Source organism: Ixodes scapularis, unplaced genomic scaffold, assembly GCF_016920785.2.
Source record: "Ixodes scapularis isolate PalLabHiFi unplaced genomic scaffold, ASM1692078v2 PGA_scaffold4__175_contigs__length_147842914, whole genome shotgun sequence".
Lineage (NCBI taxonomy): Eukaryota > Metazoa > Arthropoda > Arachnida > Ixodida > Ixodidae > Ixodes > Ixodes scapularis.
The window spans coordinates 70,135,730-70,158,420 of record NW_024609879.1 but is presented as its reverse complement, the minus strand read 5'-3'; the positions used below and the strand labels follow the sequence as shown (position 1 = coordinate 70,158,420).

Here is a 22,691-nt window from a genome sequence, read left to right as displayed (position 1 = left end):
CTGAGAAATGTTGAGAAGTCTAAAAAAGACCCTCGGCTCAAGATGAGCCAAGAGCAAAAGTCGCCACGCCGTCTGCTCTTGGAGATGTGGCTTGGGATTGGCTAACAAGTGCCTCTCGTCACCCCACTGTCACCTCGGCTGGACTAGGCACCGCCCTTGTTCAATGGAAAGTTCTGCTCGAGGAGGGATGTGTCCTTATCTTAGATATTTTTAGTGAGGAAATAATTAAGTGTGACATGAGCATAAAGTTTAGGATGTTTGGAGCCCGTAGATTGAGTTATCACCAAGAATAGACAATCTCGGAAACCTGTTTAGTGCACCTTTAAGTCTACACTGTAGGCTTCGCTACTCTGTCGGCTTAAAGGTTGTCCAACAGTCTATGCGAATCTTAACATAGTTCCCATTAATGCAAATCTTGACATACTTCCCAAAGACAGGCATGAGGTTGCAGCTTTGAAACGAGCTTGCATGTCACAAGCACTTGCTAGAAAGACATTTCAAAGCAAGGCACTTAAGCTAGCGCTGCACTTGCAGTTTTCTTTACCTTGCCAGCTTATTTTTTAATCAAGTAATGTATGCTGCACAACGCTACACTGAGGGCAGTTACGAGATAAGCTTGTGTTGTTGCTGTTCTGCTGACAAATAAAAAGAGCATACACCCACAAACTGCGAGCATCTGCAGCATTTACAGGATTACATCTTTGGCAGACTTGCATTCACTGCTACTTCCTTCACAAGCGCAGTGTGGTTGAGAAAGAGGCACAAGCAATTGCAAGCCCGCCAAGGATACTTTTGCATGAATGCTGGGCATGCTCGTAATCTGGTGCATTGAGAACGATGCATTTTGGGACTGTTTATACTGTTTATGAAGCCAACGTCGAACAGATGAACCTCCACTCGGATACACTATGCACTAACAAAAACTGGTGAAGCCACCGAGTCGCACTCGACACCAGAAAAAAAAGAAAGGGAGATGTTATGTACAGGCGTGCAAATCTTGAAGTATGGAAAAGTACATGCAATCGAACATTTTAACACCAAAGTGCGGGAGAGAAGGGATTGGACAGTACGAACTTCCAGAAACTGGTAAAGTTTCTTCATCATAATATGACACCCCTAAATGGAACAGGACACAAAAAAAAGCTCTTGTTTTGTGGGCTTTTTTTATTTAAGGAGGTCGTAATATGACGAATAAACTTTGGCAGTGTATAGGTGTAAGGAGGTCGGTATTGTCCGACCTCTTTTTTTCCCGCACTCCGGGGCTAAAATGTTTGTGAACTTAACACACTTCCCATTTGAGAACAACTTCACTATTGTTGTACAAATCTAAAGCACAGTGGAGTGTGTCATCACTGTTAGCCTCCACGAGTTCTAGCTCACCAGATCTGCGGACACAGTAGCAGAACCTGTGTCTGTGGAAACCCTCATTAGTTAGCAGCTCAGCCAAAATGAACAATTTGCACGAAGCAACATACAGAGCCTCGACTCTATAGAACACTGGCTCGATATCCTGAGAAGCTTTCACAAGGACATCACCGCACCGATAATCACGGTGGTCGAGCGACGCATGCAGTACCTGGTGCGCATTCGGTGGCAGCAGTCCTTGAACACAAGGAGGCAGAGCACTCTGCTTAATGGGCTTGCCAGATGATGCCATGAGCTCACAGTCTAAAGCGAGCTCGTTAAGCTGGTGGCTCTGCAACAGTTGATGCCTTTTCGACAAGGTTAGAGTTATGTTCTTGAAGTTCTTGACCCGTGATGCTAAGCTTTTAAAATATTGGTGCTTGGCTTCGAACCTCATTGACCAGAACTGTTGCAGTGGCCCTAGTTCACGAATAAATCTGGCATAGTGCACGAGGTAGTGCAGTTTTGGAATTACAGATGCAGCACCATAGCGTTGTGCGAATTCCACAAGGAATGTCTGCACAAGTGACTCTAGGTAGGGCAGGTACTCGCAGGGTATGACAGTGGCAAAACTGAGGTCCACTATTTCGCGAAACTGAAGGTACAGCTCCCAATCAGGGTTGTCTTCTGGCACCAGGTTGCCAAGGATCAAACTCAGGAGTCTGAGAAGGCACCACTTCTCAGAAGCGGTTCCTTTCAGGTTTGCCTTGTTTGTTAGGAATGACCTGTTCATTCCAACAGGTTTGTTCTTTTTGTCATTGTGCCCATACTCGAATGAAGTAATGTGATCCAAGTCGCTGTACGCCAGTATGCCATCGTCAACTAGCGCTTTCAGAACTTGTCGAAGAACGATCTCGAAGCCCCCTTCCAAAATGTCATGCATCAAGTCAGGGGGCAATTGGCGTGTGACATCAAAATACGGGAGTTCCAGCATTGGAGATCGTTCATTCACACCATATATTCTCTTGTTTTGCTTGGGGTTGACAGTGATCGCTTGAAGGTGCTCCTGGTGTGCTTCAGCTGAACGCAGCACACAGAAGTCCTCCGTTGTTAGCGTTGAAAGTTTGCCGGATGTCGCCATACAGAAGCGACACACCCTGCCCTGGCTGAAACAACATGTAAAACCTCCAAGGCGGTTCATTGAAAGATTGTCACCACACACGCAAAAAACAAACACGTGTGCATTGTGCGTCTCACCTCTGCTGATGAACATTACTCCACAAGAGTGCAGTTCCTTGAGATCATTAAGCAAAGGGCGAAGAATGACGTCCAGGCCATACTCCTGTACGTCCTCATACCTTGCAAGGAGCACCAGGAAAATGGACCTCAACTGGGACCTGTGCCTTGCGTGGAGATTCAGCAGTGTGAAATACACTGCGAGCAGTTTGTGAACTCCACGCTTAGCTCCCAGTGGGTTGCAGATTTCTACTTCGTCAGAGTATAACAAAATAAAAATGGTATACTGGTCCCCTTCAGAGATGAGGTCTTTAAGGTCTCGGAACAAGAGCCCATCAGAGAAGTCCCTGTACACCTCAGCGTCATCACAACGTGCTTGTGGTGTAACAAGCTCAGCAGCAATGTCAGGAATCTCGCAGAGCTTTCTGAGGAGTCTGGGGATTGGCACGTAGTGGTATTCACCGCCTTCAGCATTGAGCTTGCAGCTTTCCGGTTCCACATATGGAAAGTTCGCCTTGGCATATTGTTCCCGCAAGTGCTTACTCTGGATGCCCTCGAAAAGGTCGGGCAGGAACGAACATTCCAGGAGTGAGATGACATCAGGAGGCAGGGCGGACACATCAATCTTGGCTGCGATTTCATCGGCAAATGCCTTGATGACGTGCTCGAAAACAAGTTGTAGGTCCCCAAAGATTTTTGTGGCTGCGCTGTGGGGCAGCTTGTGATTTTCAGTGACATTGAAAAAGAAGTTCCAGATGGCAGCTTTGGCTTCTGCAACGAAATCTTCGAACTGCTTTCTCTTTGGGGATCTGGTACTGCTTGCACTTGCTTCTGACTGTAGACTTCGTTCGTCGACATCGTCATAGGCACGATTTTCGTCAGTGCTTTGGAAGTCTCGGGGGTCATCATTTGTTCTCTCACTGCTGAAGCTACTTCCAGTGTTAAGCAGCACATCCCTGTGGCAACGATAAATATGGGACTTGTAGGATACAAACTGGTTGTAGCTGTTTGTACAACCGTTGATTCCACACAAAACTGTGAATTTATCCTCACCGCCATGCACGACTCCTATATGGGTGAGCACTCTGGTAAATTGTTCAGAAAAGTATGGGCACCTGGGACAGTACCTGAGTACCATTTTTGTTCACATATACTGAACAACTTGCAAATATCACTAGCAGTTCGTCATGCCTTTTACCAGGACGTGGTTGGCAGGTATTGGATTATACTGGATTCAAGCACATTTTCTGGCTTTTTTTCTTCTTCGAAAGGTAAGACACTGCACCAAAGAAAAGACTAATTTCTAAGCCTTTTTTTTCCTTCTCACATGTTTTCTTTTAAAAACTTTCCCCGATTTTTTTATTTATTTTTTTAAAACTTCATTGTTTCATCACAACACGAAGTTTCGTGCGCGGGGTGCGCGGTATCTTCTGAATAAACTATGACTTTAATGACTTTTCATAATTATGCTGAAAATATAATTTTGTACTTTTTTTTTTTTTTAAGAGTTGGGCAGAAAATTATTCGCAAAGTACCGCAAAAATCGCAACAAAAAAAAAATCGTGTTTGTAAATCAACAACAAATTTGGCTAGGTGATGATTTTAATTTCTATACATATCAAAGAAAAATCTTGCCGCCGTCAAAAGTTACAAATCAAAACAGGAAAACCTATCTTGTTAAGCCTTTTCCACTAAAAGCTAAAAAACGTTCTTGTGGACTTTGTGGGCGAGTGGCTTTATGCGGCTGGCTCAACGCGCTCAACGCCGCATATATTCGCAGATACCCCCAGCGGGACCTAGGCCGCCGTATATACCGTTTTTATTTATTGCAAATTTTTTTTTTTTTTTTTTTGTAAGATTATGTATAACGACGACTTTACTTGCTGAACTCCTTGGCTCAACGGCTACTAGTCAACGGTGAAGCCAGTGAGCCATCCGATCCAAACGCGCTGAGCTTGCGCACATGCGTAACGAGTTGTTGGCACTTGCGCAACCCTTGCTTTGTCTGTTCCCCGCTTTCCCGCGCTTCTTGAGGGGTCGGAGCAGAGACGGGAGTGTACAGTTTGCGTTGTCAACGGCGCGAGTCGCACCAAAGTGCGAACAATGAGTGCGATTCAGTGCCTGGTGACTTACGGCACACACAAGATCGTTGTCACTGTGGACGGAGAGCACCGGCGCCCCGATTTAATTCGATGCCTTGCTCAAAAACAGGTATTCGAAGGAGTGGACCTCGAACCAAGCCACATCATGGTGAGCACAAGCATCTCGCATATTTCTTTCTGTCCTTTGTACGCGAAATGTTATGAATGTTTACGAAGCAAATTATCACATAAGCGTTTAGACAGCGTGAAGTGCAGCAGGCGATGCCTGCCTACACTTCGTTTCACATTAGGTACGAGCGAAGCTACAGCGCGAGGCCCATATTTGTTGTGTTTCTGATCGCTCGTGCAGTGCGTGCACTGTTTCAGGCTGCAGCATGCCTCCGCTTGTAGCTTCGGCTTCGCTTGTACATATGGTGGATCTAATTCACGGTGCCACTGCAGTTTGTTTGTCAGGTCAATACGTGTATCACGCATTATGATGCATGTTCGCCCGCCGGTCGATGCTTATGGGAGTCGGAGTGGTCACCCTGGGCTCCGCGGCGTGAGCAGTCGAACTACTCACAAGGCTTCGCAAGATTTCCAGATTGTCTAAATTAATCCTCAGTCCTCCGCTGGGACGTATCGATGCCCTCCGTTATTAGTATTATGCAGTCCGAAATCGCGCCATACGACTTACTCACCTCAAGTGTAGGTAACTTCACAGCTAGTGTCAGTACACCTAGAACTGAACTTGGGCTCCCCTTTCCCAAAACATGCAGAACGGTACCTTCCCTAGCCATTCTATGCAACGTACCCAAATTCGCCGACTAGTGCCTTTAAGTTTTCTGCCCTAAACTGAATAGTAACCATATCTGATATTTCCTAATTCCGGGAAGCACTTCCTGCTCTTTATGGTTTATGACCTACTTGTTATTTTGTTCTTCTATTTCGTTTGTGGGCATTTAAGGGATTGATAAATTAAATAAAATCCAGATCAGTTTCACGTTTTGTGGGGTGTTCCGTAGACCCACTCATACAAGCGTAATATATTAACTGCATTGACAATGCTGCCTATAACAATTTTTAATTTTTTTCCTTCACGCAAGGTCTATCATGCCGGGTTCGAAACAGATGTGGACCTCACCGATGACATGATCCTTGAAGACAAAGCACTTTTAAAAGTTGTGCAAGATGAGCAGCAGTTCAGGTGAGTAATAATGCTTGCCAAGAGTGAGGCAATTGGGCCTGGTTCGCCTGACCCAATAGACCAGAATCTGCGCTAATCTCTGGGCACCTCCATATTTTTCTATGCCCACGCCACCATGCATAAAAATCGAGCAGCCTTGTTTTGGGAAGCTCCATACAGTGGGTCGTGCACATTTTACAAGATTGCACTCGTTGGTAGAGTCTGCCTGGCAATCGAGCTGGGATAACATATTGGATGTATGAAAGAAATGGATATGTAGACTTCCTTTTAAATCGAAATGCCACATCTTTATTCAGGAGCCTTTTACGCTGCCAATGGTGTGATGCCATTATGAAGTTGCCTAGGAACAGTACAGGCAGGACTTGAGGAAGGTGTATCTTGTAATATGCAACGAGTTGCGATAGCAGACATTTCAGCTTGCTTTGTTCGGGAGTTCCCATTTCCATAAAAATATTTAATTGGCCTTCGTTGTAGCATGCCAAAGATGTACACAAAACGTTGGATTCACATCACACAGGTTTGCTAGTCATGAACATTGAGTGTGGTGATAAAGTATAGTGAGCTTCACGCGGAAGATACATGCGAGAAAAATTTTGAGGCAGTACAGAACACTGATATGCAACCAAGAGAAATGCAAACATGTGCGTGTCTCCTGCTCTCGTGTCAGTCAATGAGAGACTCAATGAACCTGACAGTGGCAAGTCTTTCCAGAGCGAACGGCATCGGTGCCACCATGTCAGTTTTCTGTACATTTTGCACGACAGTACTGCTCTTGATGCTTTTGTGTTTTTTGTTTTTTTTTACATCCAGCATACCTGGGCCTATTAGAGCAATCTCACGATTTATTTGGTGCATTTATTGCGCTGCCATAGCTTTTGTTCTCAGGAGGAAGGAAATGGTGAACAAGACATGCTGTGCTGCCTCACGCACTGCGTGCACAGGCCCACAGCAATGTTGTACGTGCAGAAAGACTGAAGTTCGCACAATAAAAATTGCAGTATCGGTGGCTTAGCGAAACTAGATGGGGAGTTCGGGCCTACTGTTAAACAAGGGAGACAGCAATTTCTCGGGTTGCGTTTTTACTCAAAGCAATGCATATGATGTCGCTGATCCTGGCGTGGAACTTGTGCCAAGACATTGCAAATAATTTAGTAGTACATTGTTTCTGCCTAGTGGTCTTTATTTTTATTGCTGGGAGCCAGGAGGTTGAGGTGACACCACAGGTCAGTTAAACATATTATTATGGCAGCCAGATGGGTTCCTAAAGTATTGACATAGCAGTGGCTTTGTCTGCCCTCATTTTAGCACGTAGTTACATCTATGAAGAGTGCTAGCTCTAAACCACACAACTGGTAATCTGAGAATGTCAAGGTGGATGTCACAAGCGCCTCAGAGACTGCACTCTGACGTGGGCGCCTCAATGAAAGGCATTTCATAAGAATGCGACTTCTAAAAGGCAGGACTGATGAACTGGAAACGCTGACGGAGATGTTGCTAAGGCATCAATGTCAAAGTTTCGTTCAGGCAGCCACTTGGCACCTAACACAATAGTCATAGACACTACACACACCGTTGATGGTGCTGCTTCTACAACTCTGGTGTCTTAGGGATGTGCGCCAGTATTGTGATATGTACACTCAATGTGCTGCAACCGTGAATGCCTCTGCATCCAAATCTTTGAGGCCCGGACTCATCTGTGACATGATCCCGAGATCCTGCCTCCCAGCAATAGACGAGTGCAAGCTGGGCGACTGGCCGCCGCCATGCCTCTGCTCGAGCAGGCACGCCCGTGTGATTACGAGCTTGCCAAAGCTACATTCTCCCACGCGTTGCTCGCGCTTGCACGCATGGAGCACTACTTGTGGCGCCATGCTTGCAATTGTCTATAGAAATTGAGACCATTAGGTACAACCAATGCAATTACAAATTATTTACTGTGTCTTGGGAAGTTCTAAGTTAAATGTCATGAAAAGTGATGCAGTGTGCATATTTCTTAGTAAACAAGATACGACCCACAGCGTCTATACTCCTTTAAGAAATATTTAAATCGAGGGCATGCTTATATTGTAAATGGTTAACTATTTTGATCGAAGCTATTATGCCACTTCATTTCATGTATCTAGGATCATGGACGTCATCATGCAAGATGATCCTGGAACGTCCAGAGCTCCGTCAAAAAAATCGTCGGAGTATAAGCTTCCTCCCGTGCCCCTTGACATCACACAGGCAATGCGAAAGCATACTAAAGGTCACTATGTGGGTTGCAGAAGCAGACTGATCCAGTGGCTCTACCATGACCTGTGTCTGTATGATATGTAAGTAAAAGTTGGTCTAAATTTACTCCTATTTTACAACAACTCAAATCAGCCAATATGCATGTTTTGGTTTGCTTGTTACATTTACAGTTTCAGACAGCTGTTAAAAAAACCGAAATTAATATGCTTTCAATACTCTTGCTTATTCTTTTGAGGTGTGGAGGGACAGGAGGTTTTTCTTTGTATCCCTACTTTTAATGAAGCTGTGTGGGCGTGAGTACACATTCATGGCAGTGAAAAAGTAAGTCCACTTTGAGTGATGGGTCAAAGTCTGACAACTCCTAGAAGGCTCACGATAGGTGGCTTCAACTGCTAAGCACGTTGCTGAAGCCAGTTGCCAATCTTTAACCTTTTGAGGTCATGTGGGATCTTCCTTTGTTAGTCCGTCAGGTTCGACTTAGTTGATGCGAAAAATGACCCGATCAACGAGTGAATCTGGATTTAACTACTTAGTTTAAAATGAGTGATATATTCAATAGGAAATATCTTTGCGTTCTCCTGAATACGGGAGAGATTTGAAAGATCCACAAAGTTTGGAGAAATTTCGTAAAATTTAAAATCAAGGTACCATTCTTTGGAGAAGTTCCTTCACATAGGGTTCTCTGTTCAATGCTCGATGTTCAATGTTGAATGATCTATGGTGTCCCCGGTGGATTGATTTGAGCGGGAAGTCGCTGCACGTACGCATGCTGCAGCTGCGTGTGCTTCGCTTGTGCCATCAAATATTTAGGGCTGCAAATCTTGGGAAAACTGGTTTTACCCAAAAGCGATGGCTGTTGGCTAGGTGATATCCAAGGATGCATATAAATCTTTTATTGTAAGTCACTGCTGTGGACATAAAGAATGGTTTCCAGTTTCCCTCCCTGGATACTTTTTTTGGCATGACAAGTAGGCAGAGTGTCAATGTCAAAAATATCCCTCTCCCCCAGAACAGAGCACTGAATCGGGACTGAGTACTCGAGGTTAACTTCTCCGTCTTCCTTTTTGTCCTATCTCTCTCTCTCCATATGTTCATATAGTGAATGGGCTGTTGTAGATCCAGTTGCTTTGCAGTAGAAGAAATCTGGCGGGAGTGATACCTAAAATCGGCGAGCAATACTCAGATGCATTGAACAACATATATTGGTTTATTTTCAAAATCGGTTTATGTTGTATGTGTTTAAACATAATATTTTTACCTCTAACGTCTATTTGCTGGTATTTGTTTTTATTTTTTTACATCTAGTACATGGCCACAGATAGGTCTCTAGCTTGACACAGTCTTGGGGGTTATTGTAATTGAAAATTTTGAACTCGTTTCCAGACAACGTTTGGAAGACCTTCTGGTGTCTTTGCCATCTGTTCTGACAGGTCTTGCCATGCTCATAAGTTATATTTGTACTGGTAGCACAAATAAAATGTTTGTCAGTTATATAAATCCTTCATAGTGAATAATAGTTAGTGCAACTTTGCATTGAGATTTTTTGTTTTGTTTTGATTGTATGTATCTACTTTTTTGTTTGGCAGGTACCCAGATAAACTGTATGAGAAGGCTGCAAAGTGCCTTGTGGATATGTTCCCCACGCTTGCAGACACCACAGGAAGTGGACATGTGAGTAACTAGTTGCTGTTTTATTTGAATGCTTGTCCCCTGTTAGACAAATCTGTAGCCCTTCAAACAAATGGTGTGCAAAGCAGTGTTGCGGAGTTTCCACTCTGGAGTTGGAATGAATCCGGAATGATTGCGCGTTTTCGTGATCCCGGAATGGGGAATGAGAATGGAATTAGATGCCTTTTGCCCAGAATGGAGTCGAATGAAAATAGAATGAACCCAATTCTCCCTTTCATTCTTTTTTTTTTTTTTTTTTGATTAGGATTTATGGTTGGCTAAACTGAGCCAGTCAGCGAGTCAATTGCTCAGAAATAAAATGAGCGGGAAACTGCCAGCCCGTGTGGAGTCCTAACATACTTATATGCAAAAAATGCAACACAAAAAACAAGCGTCAAAACAGAGAGGGGGGGGGGGGGGGGGGGACTTTTAGAGACGCGCAAGCGACCACGAGCTTCACTGGCCACTGGTGTTACATGAGAGCGAAACAAGAAACCAAGCACCAAGCAAAGGAAACGAATGGAGCGGCAAAGAAAGAAACAGCCATGCATGGCTCCTTATCAACCTTGTATTTTTTTTTTTTTTTTTTTTACAACGGCATGGAGAGTGCACGTGCGCATCTGTACTGAAATTTGGGAGCGGGGGTGACTTATAACTCGCAGAACTATCATAACTCGTTGGCTCACGCGCCGCCAAAAGATGATCAGTTATTGTTTCGGCAATCCTGAGCAGGACTACACGCACGGCGCGTTGCCCCAGGATCACACGACACTCGGAAGGCACTGGATTGATTTCGACGGCTCTCGTTCTGTCTGTTGTGGTCCATCATAAGGTGCAGTAGACTATCATCACCGCTCTTGTCACGTGATCGAACTGACTAGACTTGCAGAAAGACAGTCCCGTGCCAGACGAGGTATGACAGTTGCTGTGAGGGCCACTGAGAACGAGAGCTGGGTGCTAGCTGCTACTAAGGTTTTGGCTTCTGCGCGTCTTAGCTGTCAGGTCTGCATTGGTGCTCCCTGTCCTGGACCTTGTTTAAGGCGGTGAGAAGTCAGTTGGACGGTGGTTTTGAGGAGAGACGGAGAATGTCAATTTGAACGGTGCGGTATTACCCTGTTAATTGTATCTTGATGTGAAGCTAGCTTTGTCGGCGATGACTGCCAAGCTTGCGAACCAGTGTGCAAACAACGAACATCCAGTATAGGACAAAGAAAATGCAAGGCCCCCATTTTTGCACTATTTTTAATATTTCACCACCTCCAACTTGAGCTCTCTAAAAAAAAAAAAAGAAATAAAGCATTTTGTGAAACTGCGTTCGCATGCTCAGTTTGAGCTATGTTCGATTGGAATTCGAATTTTGCAAGGCTTACCAAATGTATTAGTCCTTACGGCATCACCCGGTACATACAATCTCATTTGGGTTAAAGCCAGACACCTCGGTCACCGCAAAACACCGGTAACTGAAGGCTCGCGGAGTGCATCTTGAATGTCCTTGTAAGTAAATACTTCGGACGCGCACTCGCTAAAAAGTGTTGGCTCATGCCCGAATCATGAGCAAGATAATCAGGAAATGACATGTAATAAACCCATTACGTCCATATAATGAACAAACTGCAATGAACAAATGTATATTTGAGATCAGCAGACGTTCTATTGATCGCCTGGAAAACACTTAAAAATTGATTTGAATATGATCAGAAATATCGAGATTTGTAAAAGAAGCGTGAACTTGTGCATTTATAACAGGTTTAATGACATGGTCTGTACAATCCCTGGTGCTGCATTGTAGAGGTTGTGCTTTGTCAGGATGCTTTCTTGCCGCTGTGCATGGAGTCACTTCCAGCAGCGTACTAGCCGTGTTGCTGTGCAGTTTGAAGAATACAGTAATATAGCTTATTTTTGCACCATGCACAAACTGTATATTTTTATGGTCTTACCAAACAAACACGCTGGCCACATATGTCCTAAAAGCCAAATTCAGAAAACGTTTGCAAAAAAAAAAAAAAAAAAAAAAGGAAATGAGTGGATTTAAGTTTTGCTGCTTGCTGCGTGTCACGTGTTCACGAGACCAATGTCTTAAACAAGCATTAACATATCAAGGGGCTTTCTCAATGTTTGCAGCACAATGTAAATAAACACTTTGTGCCACCAGCGCTCCGCTTAGTAAAATGAGTGCTTTTTTGAGGCATTTAGCTTTTTTCGTTTTTTGCAATTGTCTGCGTTTCATAATGTCAGCTTTATGCTACTTATGCCGGCAACACAATGTAGCTGTCAAGTGCCAATGTTTACGTTTAGGAATTAGAGGAATGGAGTGGAACGATTCAGCCATTCCAGGAGTGGGGATGGGCCCGGTGTCCCCATGCCTAGGAGTTGAAAGGGATTAAATTATTGAAACCTCTAATTCCCCGGAGTGGAATTGGAATGGAATAGCGGTGCCCATTCCTCAACACGTAAGATGGTTCAGAAGCTGAGAAACAAAATCTGTTGGCTAACGCAGAATTCGGACGTCCGAAGGCTTCTGCGGACAGCTATTACGTAATAACCTGGCTGTGCCAGGTTTTTTTACGTAACAGCTGTGTCTAGTCGCGGACATTCGATGCACCCGGTGCGAATCTTGATGGCCTCCGGAGCGGTATGACGAGAACGTAACTGGACACGTTTGTCGCTACGCGAACGCCCGATTGCCTCCAGCCAAATAGCATTCCTTTCGGGGCGACATGGCTGCTGGCTTGCTGTGGGGATCGGACATCACTGAAAAGTCAGTATTTTCACGCACAAGCGCAAAAAAAAAGAAAGCACGCTAAGCAAGCAAGAGAAAAACGAGAGAACCGCACTATGAAAGCCAAAACCCCACGTCGCTTCCTATTACTAACACCTGCGACAGCCGCTAAATACACACTACTTCACTTCAAGAAGTCTCACTCAAGCACCTGGGTCAGCAGGAAACGCTGATCACCTCGGCGAAACGATTAGTCGAGGTAGGCGAGTCAGGCGGGAGCAAAGACTTTGGCGGCCATGAAAGAATGGCGAAGCTTTTATTTGTTAAGGTATGAATCCAAACGGAAGTGCCCGTCTTGTAAACATTTTGCAAAGAATAATAACTCATCACACGGGTTATTCTTTAAACGTAAAAATATGCTGCTCAAAAGGAAATTGCAACATATAACAAAGGTTTAACAACCAAGATCTAAGCTGTCAATCAAAGTCTTAGCCAATGAGCTGTATAGCAGCCGATTGGGATTAACGTCACGGAAACCCAACTTCGTGGCACGCGATTTAAGACGGACAAAATAGCCGCGAACTAAAATCAGTCTCACACAATAAATATTTCAAAAAAATTTCTTTTCTCGCAGAAAAATTGTTTTTTGACATGCTTGTCCAAATTAGGCTGTTTAAAAAAAAAAACTTTTTTCTTTGCAGTTACCCTTTAAAGGTATTGCCGGGGCTGTATTTGAACATCTCGCCGCTCTGATGGCCAGTGGAGTAGCCAGGATTTACACAACGGGAAAGAAAAAGGAGGAGGGTGGGGGGGGCTGAATATTGCAGTTGAGATTTTATACATTGTTCTGAACTACAAAGAAATATGCACGCATTCACACACGCGGTTTTGATCAGCGCACACAAAGCACTGTATTTCCTTGATTATAGCATGAAGCTAATAGAGCAATGAAATGGTACCTTTATTTTGCTAGAAATCGCTTCTGATGCAATTCCTGACAACTGTGAACTCGATTATGTACGGAGCCGGTCGAGTTTCTCAGCTCTTGCGTCTCTCTCGCAAGTTGAAATGGACATTGCACTGAGCCAGCTGCGTTGTTATCAGCTCCTTAAAAACGGCCAGCAGGAATGGGAGCTGCTAAAGTTTTGAAGTTTTAATTTTCCCGCTGACCAGGACAGCAATTTTTCTCGCAAAGATTAACCAAATACAGGGCAACACGCTGGCAAGGTTTGGAACCCCCAGCTTGTATAGATGCAAAGAAAAAAAAAAAAAAAGCTTTAGGCAGCATTGCGCAATGTACCATATTAGCGATTTTTTTATTTCAAAATACTGATCGCCATAATCCATGATAAATAATTTGATACAGTCCTATCTGTAATTATTGTGTCAATAAATATTTCTAGGCCCGCAGCCTCACCAGATTTTTGTTGAGAGCTGGCTGAAATGGCCACCTTGTGTAATCCGCAGAAAGCACTCCGGACTGAACAGGTGTTTCTAAATTTTTTTCTTGGGGACAAATATTTTTTTTCACGGTTTTGTTGTTTGCATCATTAAGGGCAACAATATATATTTTTCTACTCAAAATTAAAAATGAGCACCGGGCATATTTTGCTGTTATCTGAAAACGTCCTGCTTACTTGGAGCTCGTAGTTGTATTTAGTTTTGCTCATATAGTTTGTAATCATTGCTTCTTCCAATCTCTCGTGTGTGCTCCTAGGACTCCTGGCGCCTCGCACTTCGCTTCAAGGCGAAGCGTGAACGTGTGAAACTTCGCCAGACGGAAGAAGGGTACGGCGAAAATGGGGCTCCACCACGGAAGCAGCAGAAGCAGGCGAGGGTGCCAAAGGACCCGAAGCCTAAACGAGTGACAAGGCCTGGCACCGTATGACAATATTGTTCAAAGAATAATTTTTAACATTTATGGGTTTTGATGTTACTTCTTTACTTTCTTGTAATGTACTGCAGAATATCGTGCTGCCAGCCGATGGAGAGGACGAGGAGAGTTTCCAGGGCCATGTCCTTGGCATGGACAAGGAGATGCAAAAGTCAAGCCCTAATGTGGCCTATATAACGGACTCCTTGGCAAGGACGTTTCCCACACGGAGGTTGTGGGTCACAAGTCTTAACCCAAGTGTGGCGGAAATCGTGGAAAAATATCCTGCTTTGAAGTGCGGCACCTTTGTAAGTATTCTTGGGGTGTGAATCTGGAGCGTTGCAAAATGAATGGTTAAATATATGTTGACATTATTTTTTTTGTCTTTTTGTTCATTCAGCTCCAACAGGAGTTCACGGCAGCAACAGGCTGCACAATAGAAGACAAGCTGCTGGAGGGGCTGTCCAACAGCAGCCTACGCATCTTGGAGGCTGCCAGAAAGAAGAGGCACCTTGCCGCGTTCTTCGACGACCTCGACGGTCGTGCTGCAGGAGTGGACGCTGGTCCAGAAAATGGTAGGGCATAGTGCACAAATAAGTTTGGGTTCATTCTTGAGGGAAATTGGGGGTATTTTTTAGGGCTTTCATTCATTGCCTTTGTCCTTAATTCATTTTATGCTTAGAATAGGCGTTTGCTGTAATGTCATGATGACTTTTGTTATTGCAGATGTCTTGACCATGGCTGCATTGTACGTTTTGCCATGCCTGGTGAAGGAAAGAAGTTTGACCTTTCTCCACCCAGATGTAAGTTCTAGATAGAGGCCAACCCCTTTCTTGACAGCTGGTGACATAATTGCAACTGTTTTAATGGTTATCTATGCAATCATGCCTCATTATTATGTATCTCATCACCATACAGTAACTAACTCATGTTTAGAAACAAACTCGCGTTTAGTGAAGCCGAAAGATGCCAGATATGCGTTTTGGGGTGTGGGTAGAGAGCTTAGAGCCTGGGTTTTTCTGCGCATGTGAGCCATATAAAAGTTAAAAGATCCCTGTAATTATCCGCCTCATTCTACGGACAAGCTTGTTTCCATTGTCTGCCAAGCATGGAAAGCAAATAGTAACATTAGCTGTCTAACACAAGTTTTCTTTTGTTAAAAATTCTGGACAGTTCAAATAAATCAATTAGCTGCAGTTTTGTCTCATTATATGGATACACCCACAATATGGACAAAATTTTCAAAGACCGCTCCCTGGGCATGCAATTCTGACTCGTTAGAGGGGTACCGTGCCAGTTTTTTTGAGCCACTGAATCTAACTATATTTTTTGAATACGCTGTCTTTGCCCATCTCAGCGTGCTATTTAGTCTTTTTTTTTTAAATTCAGAGCAGTTATTGAGAAGACAGAGAATGAAAAATGAAACATTCGAAATTTCCCGTGCATTCCGGTGGTGTGAAGTCACGAGAACGGCAGACGTGTAGCCCAAGAGTGCAGTTGCATGCACCGGATTTGTTTGGAGCTGGTCTTTAATATAGAAACCTGCAGTTCAGATTATAGACACACATTTTCGGAAAATTTGCGTTTTTGCCTCATTATGGACTCCGGTCCATAAACATGCACAAAAAATAAAGACTACCACAAAGGTTGTATGTGTATCCAGAATTAGCTATTGCCCAGTTCGTTGCCCGCCTCATTATTTTGGATGTGAGTCCGCAACATAAAGAGAGATTAGTGGGCTGCATAGGTCATACAGTGTACCGGCGATTCACCACTGTCTCCGTTGAACCTCTTGAGAAGACATGCGCACCTAAAGTTGTAGGGTTCTTAGGGCTTTCAAGCCAAAGGTCATTTGCCCCTTCCAGGTAGCAGAAAAGTATGACTCAAAGTATTAGTTCAAACCTCCGTCTTACGTTTTGGGTGACTAAACTGTTTTGTTTGCTATGCTTGTCACGTAATGTTTGTGTTTTTAACCTTCATTATTATTATGGACAACTCGCATTATGAAAGATTTTTTTGGGGAATGGAGGTGTCCACATTACCAAGACACGGCTTATATGTAGGGTTCTGCATTTTCTGATAAATCAAAAATACATTCGCCAGCAAAAATTTGGCTGATTTGGATTCATCTGAAAAATTTAGAATTTCGGGGTCTGCCAATAATGAACACAACCGGTCTTAAATTGTCTCTGGATACTCGAACAGGTTTCACATTTATCTTCTTTTTTTAGTCCCAAGTGTCGATCATAAGCGTCAAAGAATTGTTTTTGGCCCCTTATCAGAAAAACAAGGTACAGTCATGTCTCGTTAATATGGGCACCTTTGTTCCCCAGAACAATCGTTCATCATAACGAATCAAGGTCACAATGAACATTAGGTAGCAAGCTTAGCGGATAAACGTAGCTCCGTCCCCTTGTGCTTTATCATTCTCTTTTCCTCCTTCGAGTTGACCAGAGACGCATCCTCCAGCATTGCCATTTATCCACAACGAATGTGATTTATCACTCATGTTATGCCGAAGTGGATAACATACCTTCCGATTTTAAAGCCGGAAAAAACTCCACCATCTTCAGGTGCCCAGGGCCGGTTTGCTCATCTTGCGGCTGCGGCCGCGGCCAAGAGGGATTTTTGCGTCACGTGACCAGCTCTATGGGGACAACGAAGTACCTAGCGTCCCTGCCTAATGGCGGAGAGACCCGCATCGCTTCAAGCACAAAAGCCTAATATCGCCCGCAAAAACTGATTGCAGGGACTCGCAACTGGAGTCCATTTGACCACCCCTTTATACTGTGGGAGCGGCAGGTAAAGTTACGGCCAGGGAGGGTAAATAAGAGCCAAAATAAAGAAAAAACCACACGAGGTAAAAGCGGTAGCAGTAAATTTATATACCTCTGCCGGCGCCAGCGCCTCACGCCTTCTGCTGTGGTCGAGAGGTTAAAGCGCCGGTACTTGTCGTCGCGGCATGAAATCGCGCTAGGGACTTTTTTTTTTTTTTTTTTTTTTTTATTTTGCGCGTGTCTTACTTTTCAACTGTGATCTTTTTTAGGAAATCATCCACTTGCAATACTGCGGCTTACACGGTTTGTACTGTTAGTCCCACCTGTCCATTCGAAACACAGGGAAGAAAAAAAAGATCAACGCAAGTTAACGCGCTAATACAATCATTTCATAATGTTCATTAAAAGGAAACCAAGGTAACAGCATCGGTACGGTTTTCACACAAACGGAGCCGAAACAAGTATCCTTTCCTCAGCAACTGCAATTTTATCTGTTTTTAAATAAAGCTCTTTCTTCGATTACTTTCTATAACAAGAGACGCCTATTTAGGACTAATAAAAACTGCAGTTGTGACAATTAAAAAAAAAAAAAAAAACTCCAAAAAGCAACAAAAAAAAAAAAAAGACTAGCAGCGGTGGATACATTGATTGAGCGAAATCCTACAGTCAAGGCAGCAAGTCAAACGTCTGAGAAAGTATTAAACCCGAAACAAAAGAGATCATACTTCTACTTGCATGTAATGTGATAAAAAGTATATTTAAACTCTTTAAATTTTGTTGTGGCAATCGTTTTGTAATATTAACCCATTACTTGTTGAATTTTAGTTAGCATAGCAGACGATCACGACCGAATGCAAAAATGAATCAGGTGTCGACATCGCAAACCCTCTCTCTAATGCAAACACCTAAAATGACTTTTAAAGAACAAATGGAATTCATAATAATTAATTTCATTTATGATCCAAAGTCATTTTAGGTCCCTCTCTCTAATGCAAACACCTAAAAAGACAGGATCAACATATGGAATTAATTATAATTAATTTCATTTCTTGATCCAAAGTCATTTTAGGGGTTTGCATTAGAGAGAGGGTTTGCGATGTCGACGCCTGATTCATTTTTGCATTCGGTCGTGATCGTCTGCTATGCTAACTAAAATTCAGCAAGTAATGTGTTAATATTACAAAACGATTGCCACAACAAAATTTTAAGAGTTTAAATATACTTTTTATCACATTACATGCAAGTAGAAGTATGATCTCTTTTGTTTCGGTTTTAATACTTTCTCAGACGTTTGACTTGCTGCCTTGACTGTAGGATTTCGCTCAATCAATGTATCCACCGCTGCTAGTCCTTTTTTTTTTTTTTTTAGTTTTTTTTTTAATTGTCACAACTGCAGTTTTTATTAGTCCTAAATAGGCATCTCTTGTTATAGAAAGTAATCGAAGAAAGAGCCTTATTTAAAAACAGATAAAATTGCAGTTGCTGAGGAAAGGATACTTGTTTCGGCTCCGTTTGTGTGAAAACCGTACCGATGCTGTTACCTTGGTTTCCTTTTAATGAACATTATGAAATGATTGTATTAGCGCGTTAACTTGCGTTGATCTTTTTTTTCTTCCCTGTGTTTCGAATGGACAGGTGGGACTAACAGTACAAACCGTGTAAGCCGCAGTATTGCAAGTGGATGATTTCCTAAAAAAGATCACAGTTTAAAAGTAAGACACGCGCAAAATACAAAAAAAAGAAAAAAAGAAGACCCCAGCGCGATTTGAACCCGGAACTTTCACGCCGCGACGACAAGTACCGGCGATTTAACCTCTCGACCACAGCAGAAGGCGTGAGGCGCTGGCGCCGGCAGAGGTATATAAATTTCCTGCTACCGCTTTTACTTCGTGTGGTTTTTTCTTTATTTTGGCTCTTATTTACCCTCCCTGGCCGTAACTTTACCTGCCCATCCTACAGTATGAAGTGCCGGTCAATTGGACTCCAGTTGCAAGTCCCTGCAATCAGTTTTTGTGGCCGACATTAGGCTTTCGTACTTGAAGCGATGCAGATCTCTCCGCCTTTAGGCAGGGCGGCTAGGTACTTCCTTGTCCCCATAGAGTCGGTCACGTGACCTAAAAATCCCTCTTGGCCGCGTCCGCAGCCGCAGCCGCAAGATGAGCAAACCGGCCCAGGTTTTATCTCAAGACGGGCGACGGACAATAGTGAATTCAGGGTACACTCTGTGATTCACTAACCTTTCTTTTCTGTTGGGTTTGTAAACCCGCGTTCAAAGTAAAAGTATGGGCAACAAACAACGGAAATTAGTGATCTCCGTGTATGCATGATGAGACTTTGGCGGTTCCCTAACTTATTTTTTCTTTCTTTCCTGTAAAAGTAACGAGACGGGCAAGGAACGGCAGACAATGGTGAATTCTCGGTACACACTGCGACCTCTGCAGGTCACTAGTCTTCTCTCTTTTTTATTTTTTTTGCTTGGTGGACCTGTGTCCATAATGACAAGACAAAAATGCCTGTATTTTCCCATTTCGTCCCCAAAACAGCCATCCATAGTCTGGACTGCAGGTTTCTGTAATAATAAGGCAGAATTGCGTGGTGAGAGACCGGTCGCCGAAAGTTTCGTCCATGCTGCGGGGTGTCCATATTAACGGGGTAATGAGGCATAACTAGCATTCGTACGACAATAGCCGTATAAGCCTTGTCTTTGAATAGGCTACTTTGCTAAATTCCGAACTATTGTCTTATATTTTTCATTTGCGTTCACAAAAAACTTTGAAACTCAAATGTGTGTTAAAAAGAAACTCAGAAAAACATCTTCCAATTTTGCAGAAAATAAACTAAGGAAATGCAGAACCCTACTTTATGGCTTGCAATGATGTAATCTGGTGTGCTAAAAATATATCGTTGACATCTGGTAACTGACCTTCCATGGCATTCATAAAATGAGTTATAGAGTGCTAGCAGATCTGTGTGATCCACACCTTGACTGCATTGGTGCAATACTGAGCACTTCTGTATAGTAGCTAGATTACAAAGTGTAAGACAGCTTGCACATTCGTTTTCGGAAACTTTGGCTGTAACTTATGCTTGTGGCTTATTCTCGTGGTTCTTTACTACTGAGGAAAATTTAGCATTGAAGAATTTTGCTCAATCATTTCTTGAAATATATTTTTTGTATTCCTACATTTCCTTAGGACCCAGCAGAACTTCCACCGTACCCGACGGTGGGTTATGAGGGAGATTTTTACCAGGCGGCGTCGTTCATCGTTTCCGTCGATGAACTGCGGATTGAGGAAGCGACACTGTTGGGTGCCATCAGTACAATGATGGCCATGTACTGGGTATTTAATATGGAGTTTTTACCAAAATCGTCGAAGACGCTCCAGCTGCTGTCCCATATGGTTGGTGTAGATTGTGCCCTTGCAGCTAGCCCACTTGTGCTGGTGGCGAAAGGAATAATTGATGGCTAGGGTAGCGCATGCTCTGAAGTTATAGAGGAAAAGAGTGCAAAAGACAGGTAGGAGAACCAGGACAGGACAAACCGCTACTATCAACTGGCATTTTTTAAAATAGAAAAAAAAAACTGAACATTTTTTTTTTGTGATAGAAAAGGGAGTTAAGGCTGTGCGTGTGCTCTGTTTCTTCTTTTTGTCTTGTGTGCGCCAATGTGAAGACCCACGTGGTTGTTTTCGGGCACATTAAATAAACAAATTAATATTATTAAGGCTAGTGACTGTGCGCTAATGCAGGCGGCCCCCCTCTGGCTCTGATGATTTGAGCCTCTTAGATCTCCCTGGCTCTTGGGTTGTGTTGTTGCTTGGGGATTCTGGTTCTAGGAAACCCAGGGGTGCATTTGCACTCTCGGATATGTAAAGCGTGTTCACATAGACTGATATGAACACACTGCCAGATTGGCCCACATGCACTTTCTCACAGGAGAGCAGTATCTCATAGACTACCCCTATACGGCAGGTGACATACTTGTGCATGTGCTGAACCTCGCGTTGGTCTTGTAGATGTTTCTCAGAATTGATCTTGGGACACAAACTCAAGAGGCTGTGTCCCAAGATCAATTCTGAGAAACATCTACAAGACCAATGCAAGGTTCAGCACATGCACAAGTATGTCACCTGCCGTATAGGGTAGTCTATGAGATACCACTCTCCTGTGGGAAAGTGCATGTGGGCCAATCTGGCCGGTGTGTTAACATCAGACTACGTGAACATGCCCTACATATCTGAGACTGCAAATGCAACCCTCGGTTTCCTAAAACCAGAATCCTCAAGCAAGAACACAACCCGGGAGTCAAGATGATCTATGAGGCTCGAATCGTTAGAGCCAGAGGGTACTTCCATTAGCACACCGTCAGTAGCCTCATCTGACAGAGGACTCCAATACCTCAATTTTTCTTACAATGCTAGAATTTTTTCATTTTTTTATTTCTCCTTTAAACTTCTTTCTTTTTCTCTAATTTTTGTTCCTAGTTATTTTTTGTTATATTTTTTTTTTTCTAGTCTCATTTCCCTAGTCCTGTTTTTCTTTAACTTTTAATTGAAAGAACATGCATTTTTTTCTTTGCTTTGACAGCAACCTTCCTCTTTCACAAAAAAAAAAAGCTCTAGGCTTGTTTTCCTTTTTCAAATTAAAAAAATGCCAGTTGATAGTAGTGCTTTGCCGTGTTCTGTTCTAGGGGAAAGGGCCAAGTGGGCCCAGCTCAACGTGCGTGGAGCGATAGCTCGCGCTGCAGAAACCAGGGGTCTTGGGTTCGAGCCCCACCCCTGGCCGTTTCGATCTGGATGTGCACCGCACCAGCGTGCAGTCGTGTATCACTACTGCGTGAGCATGTTAAAGACCCCAGGCTAGCAGTCTAACTGCACTGGCAAAATTGCTCATCTACAGTGTAAGCCTGTGTTGCCCCATCCTGGCAGACCGACCTGATGCTAAACGTCCAATTTGACTGACTTTGTTTTTCTACTTGCCCGTGTCTTTTGCACTTTTGTTCTCTATAATGCATTACCAGCTAGCCAAGCAGTTCATCCTGATACATGCTCTGAAGCTGTGGCGATAGGCTCATGGTCTGTGGACTATAAAAATCACAATCATTACTGACTTAAGCATTTTATTTACTGCACTGGCTTAATGTCTGGACTTCTTTTTTGAGTGACACTCAAGAAGCAAGTCAAGACTTAAGGCAGCGCAGTAAATACATTTTTTAGTACCTTCCCACTGGCCGTAAGCTTTTATGGCCAGTAGTATGTCTAAGTGTCAATATGTTGAAAAGTGCCTGTAGTTTTAGCTCTGCAGATGTTTGGTCCACCACATGTTTAATGTACCACATGCTGCAAATAGAGTTATTCTAAGGATGAATTGTGTACTACTTTTTTTCCACTCTTTATATGTGCCTGTTGTCCATGTAGTGTTTGAGAGAATGGCCTAAACTAATGCAATAGGATGCATTTTTTGGTGTGTTTTGCTCAATGTATGTGCAATGTTTCAAATGTAGAGGCCAAAGAAACAGCCTGGACCAATAGAATGAGTTATTTTGTTTTGT

The 22,691-nt window shown here is 43.4% G+C and overlaps 2 protein-coding genes across 2 annotated transcripts; one reads left to right on the top strand and one right to left on the bottom strand.

The window, feature by feature from the left end:
• Positions 1-1,279: 1,279 nt before the first annotated feature.
• Positions 1,280-3,718, bottom strand: LOC121837783. Its single transcript, XM_042293591.1, has one exon. The coding sequence runs from the start codon at positions 3,716-3,718 to the stop codon at positions 1,280-1,282; it is 2,439 nt and encodes an 812-aa protein (XP_042149525.1).
• Positions 3,719-4,599: 881 nt separating this feature from the next.
• LOC8050653 lies at positions 4,600-21,018 on the top strand. The gene is made up of 9 exons (XM_029991146.3): positions 4,600-4,830; positions 5,768-5,868; positions 7,992-8,183; positions 9,690-9,774; positions 14,208-14,372; positions 14,456-14,671; positions 14,764-14,938; positions 15,090-15,166; positions 20,335-21,018. The coding sequence occupies exons 1-9, from the start codon at positions 4,684-4,686 to the stop codon at positions 20,608-20,610; spliced, it is 1,434 nt and encodes a 477-aa protein (XP_029847006.3). The 5' UTR covers positions 4,600-4,683; the 3' UTR covers positions 20,611-21,018.
• Positions 21,019-22,691: the final 1,673 nt, after the last annotated feature.

Coding starts and splice junctions, on each gene's coding strand:
- LOC121837783 (XM_042293591.1), bottom strand. CDS start 3,718: ATGGTACTCAGGTACTGTCCCAGGTGCCCATACTTTTCTGAACAATTT.
- LOC8050653 (XM_029991146.3), top strand. CDS start 4,684: ATGAGTGCGATTCAGTGCCTGGTGACTTACGGCACACACAAGATCGTT. Junction 4,831..5,767: donor TCGAACCAAGCCACATCATG/GTGAGCACAAGC, acceptor CCTTCACGCAAG/GTCTATCATGCCGGGTTCGA. Junction 14,373..14,455: donor GAGTGACAAGGCCTGGCACC/GTATGACAATAT, acceptor AATGTACTGCAG/AATATCGTGCTGCCAGCCGA.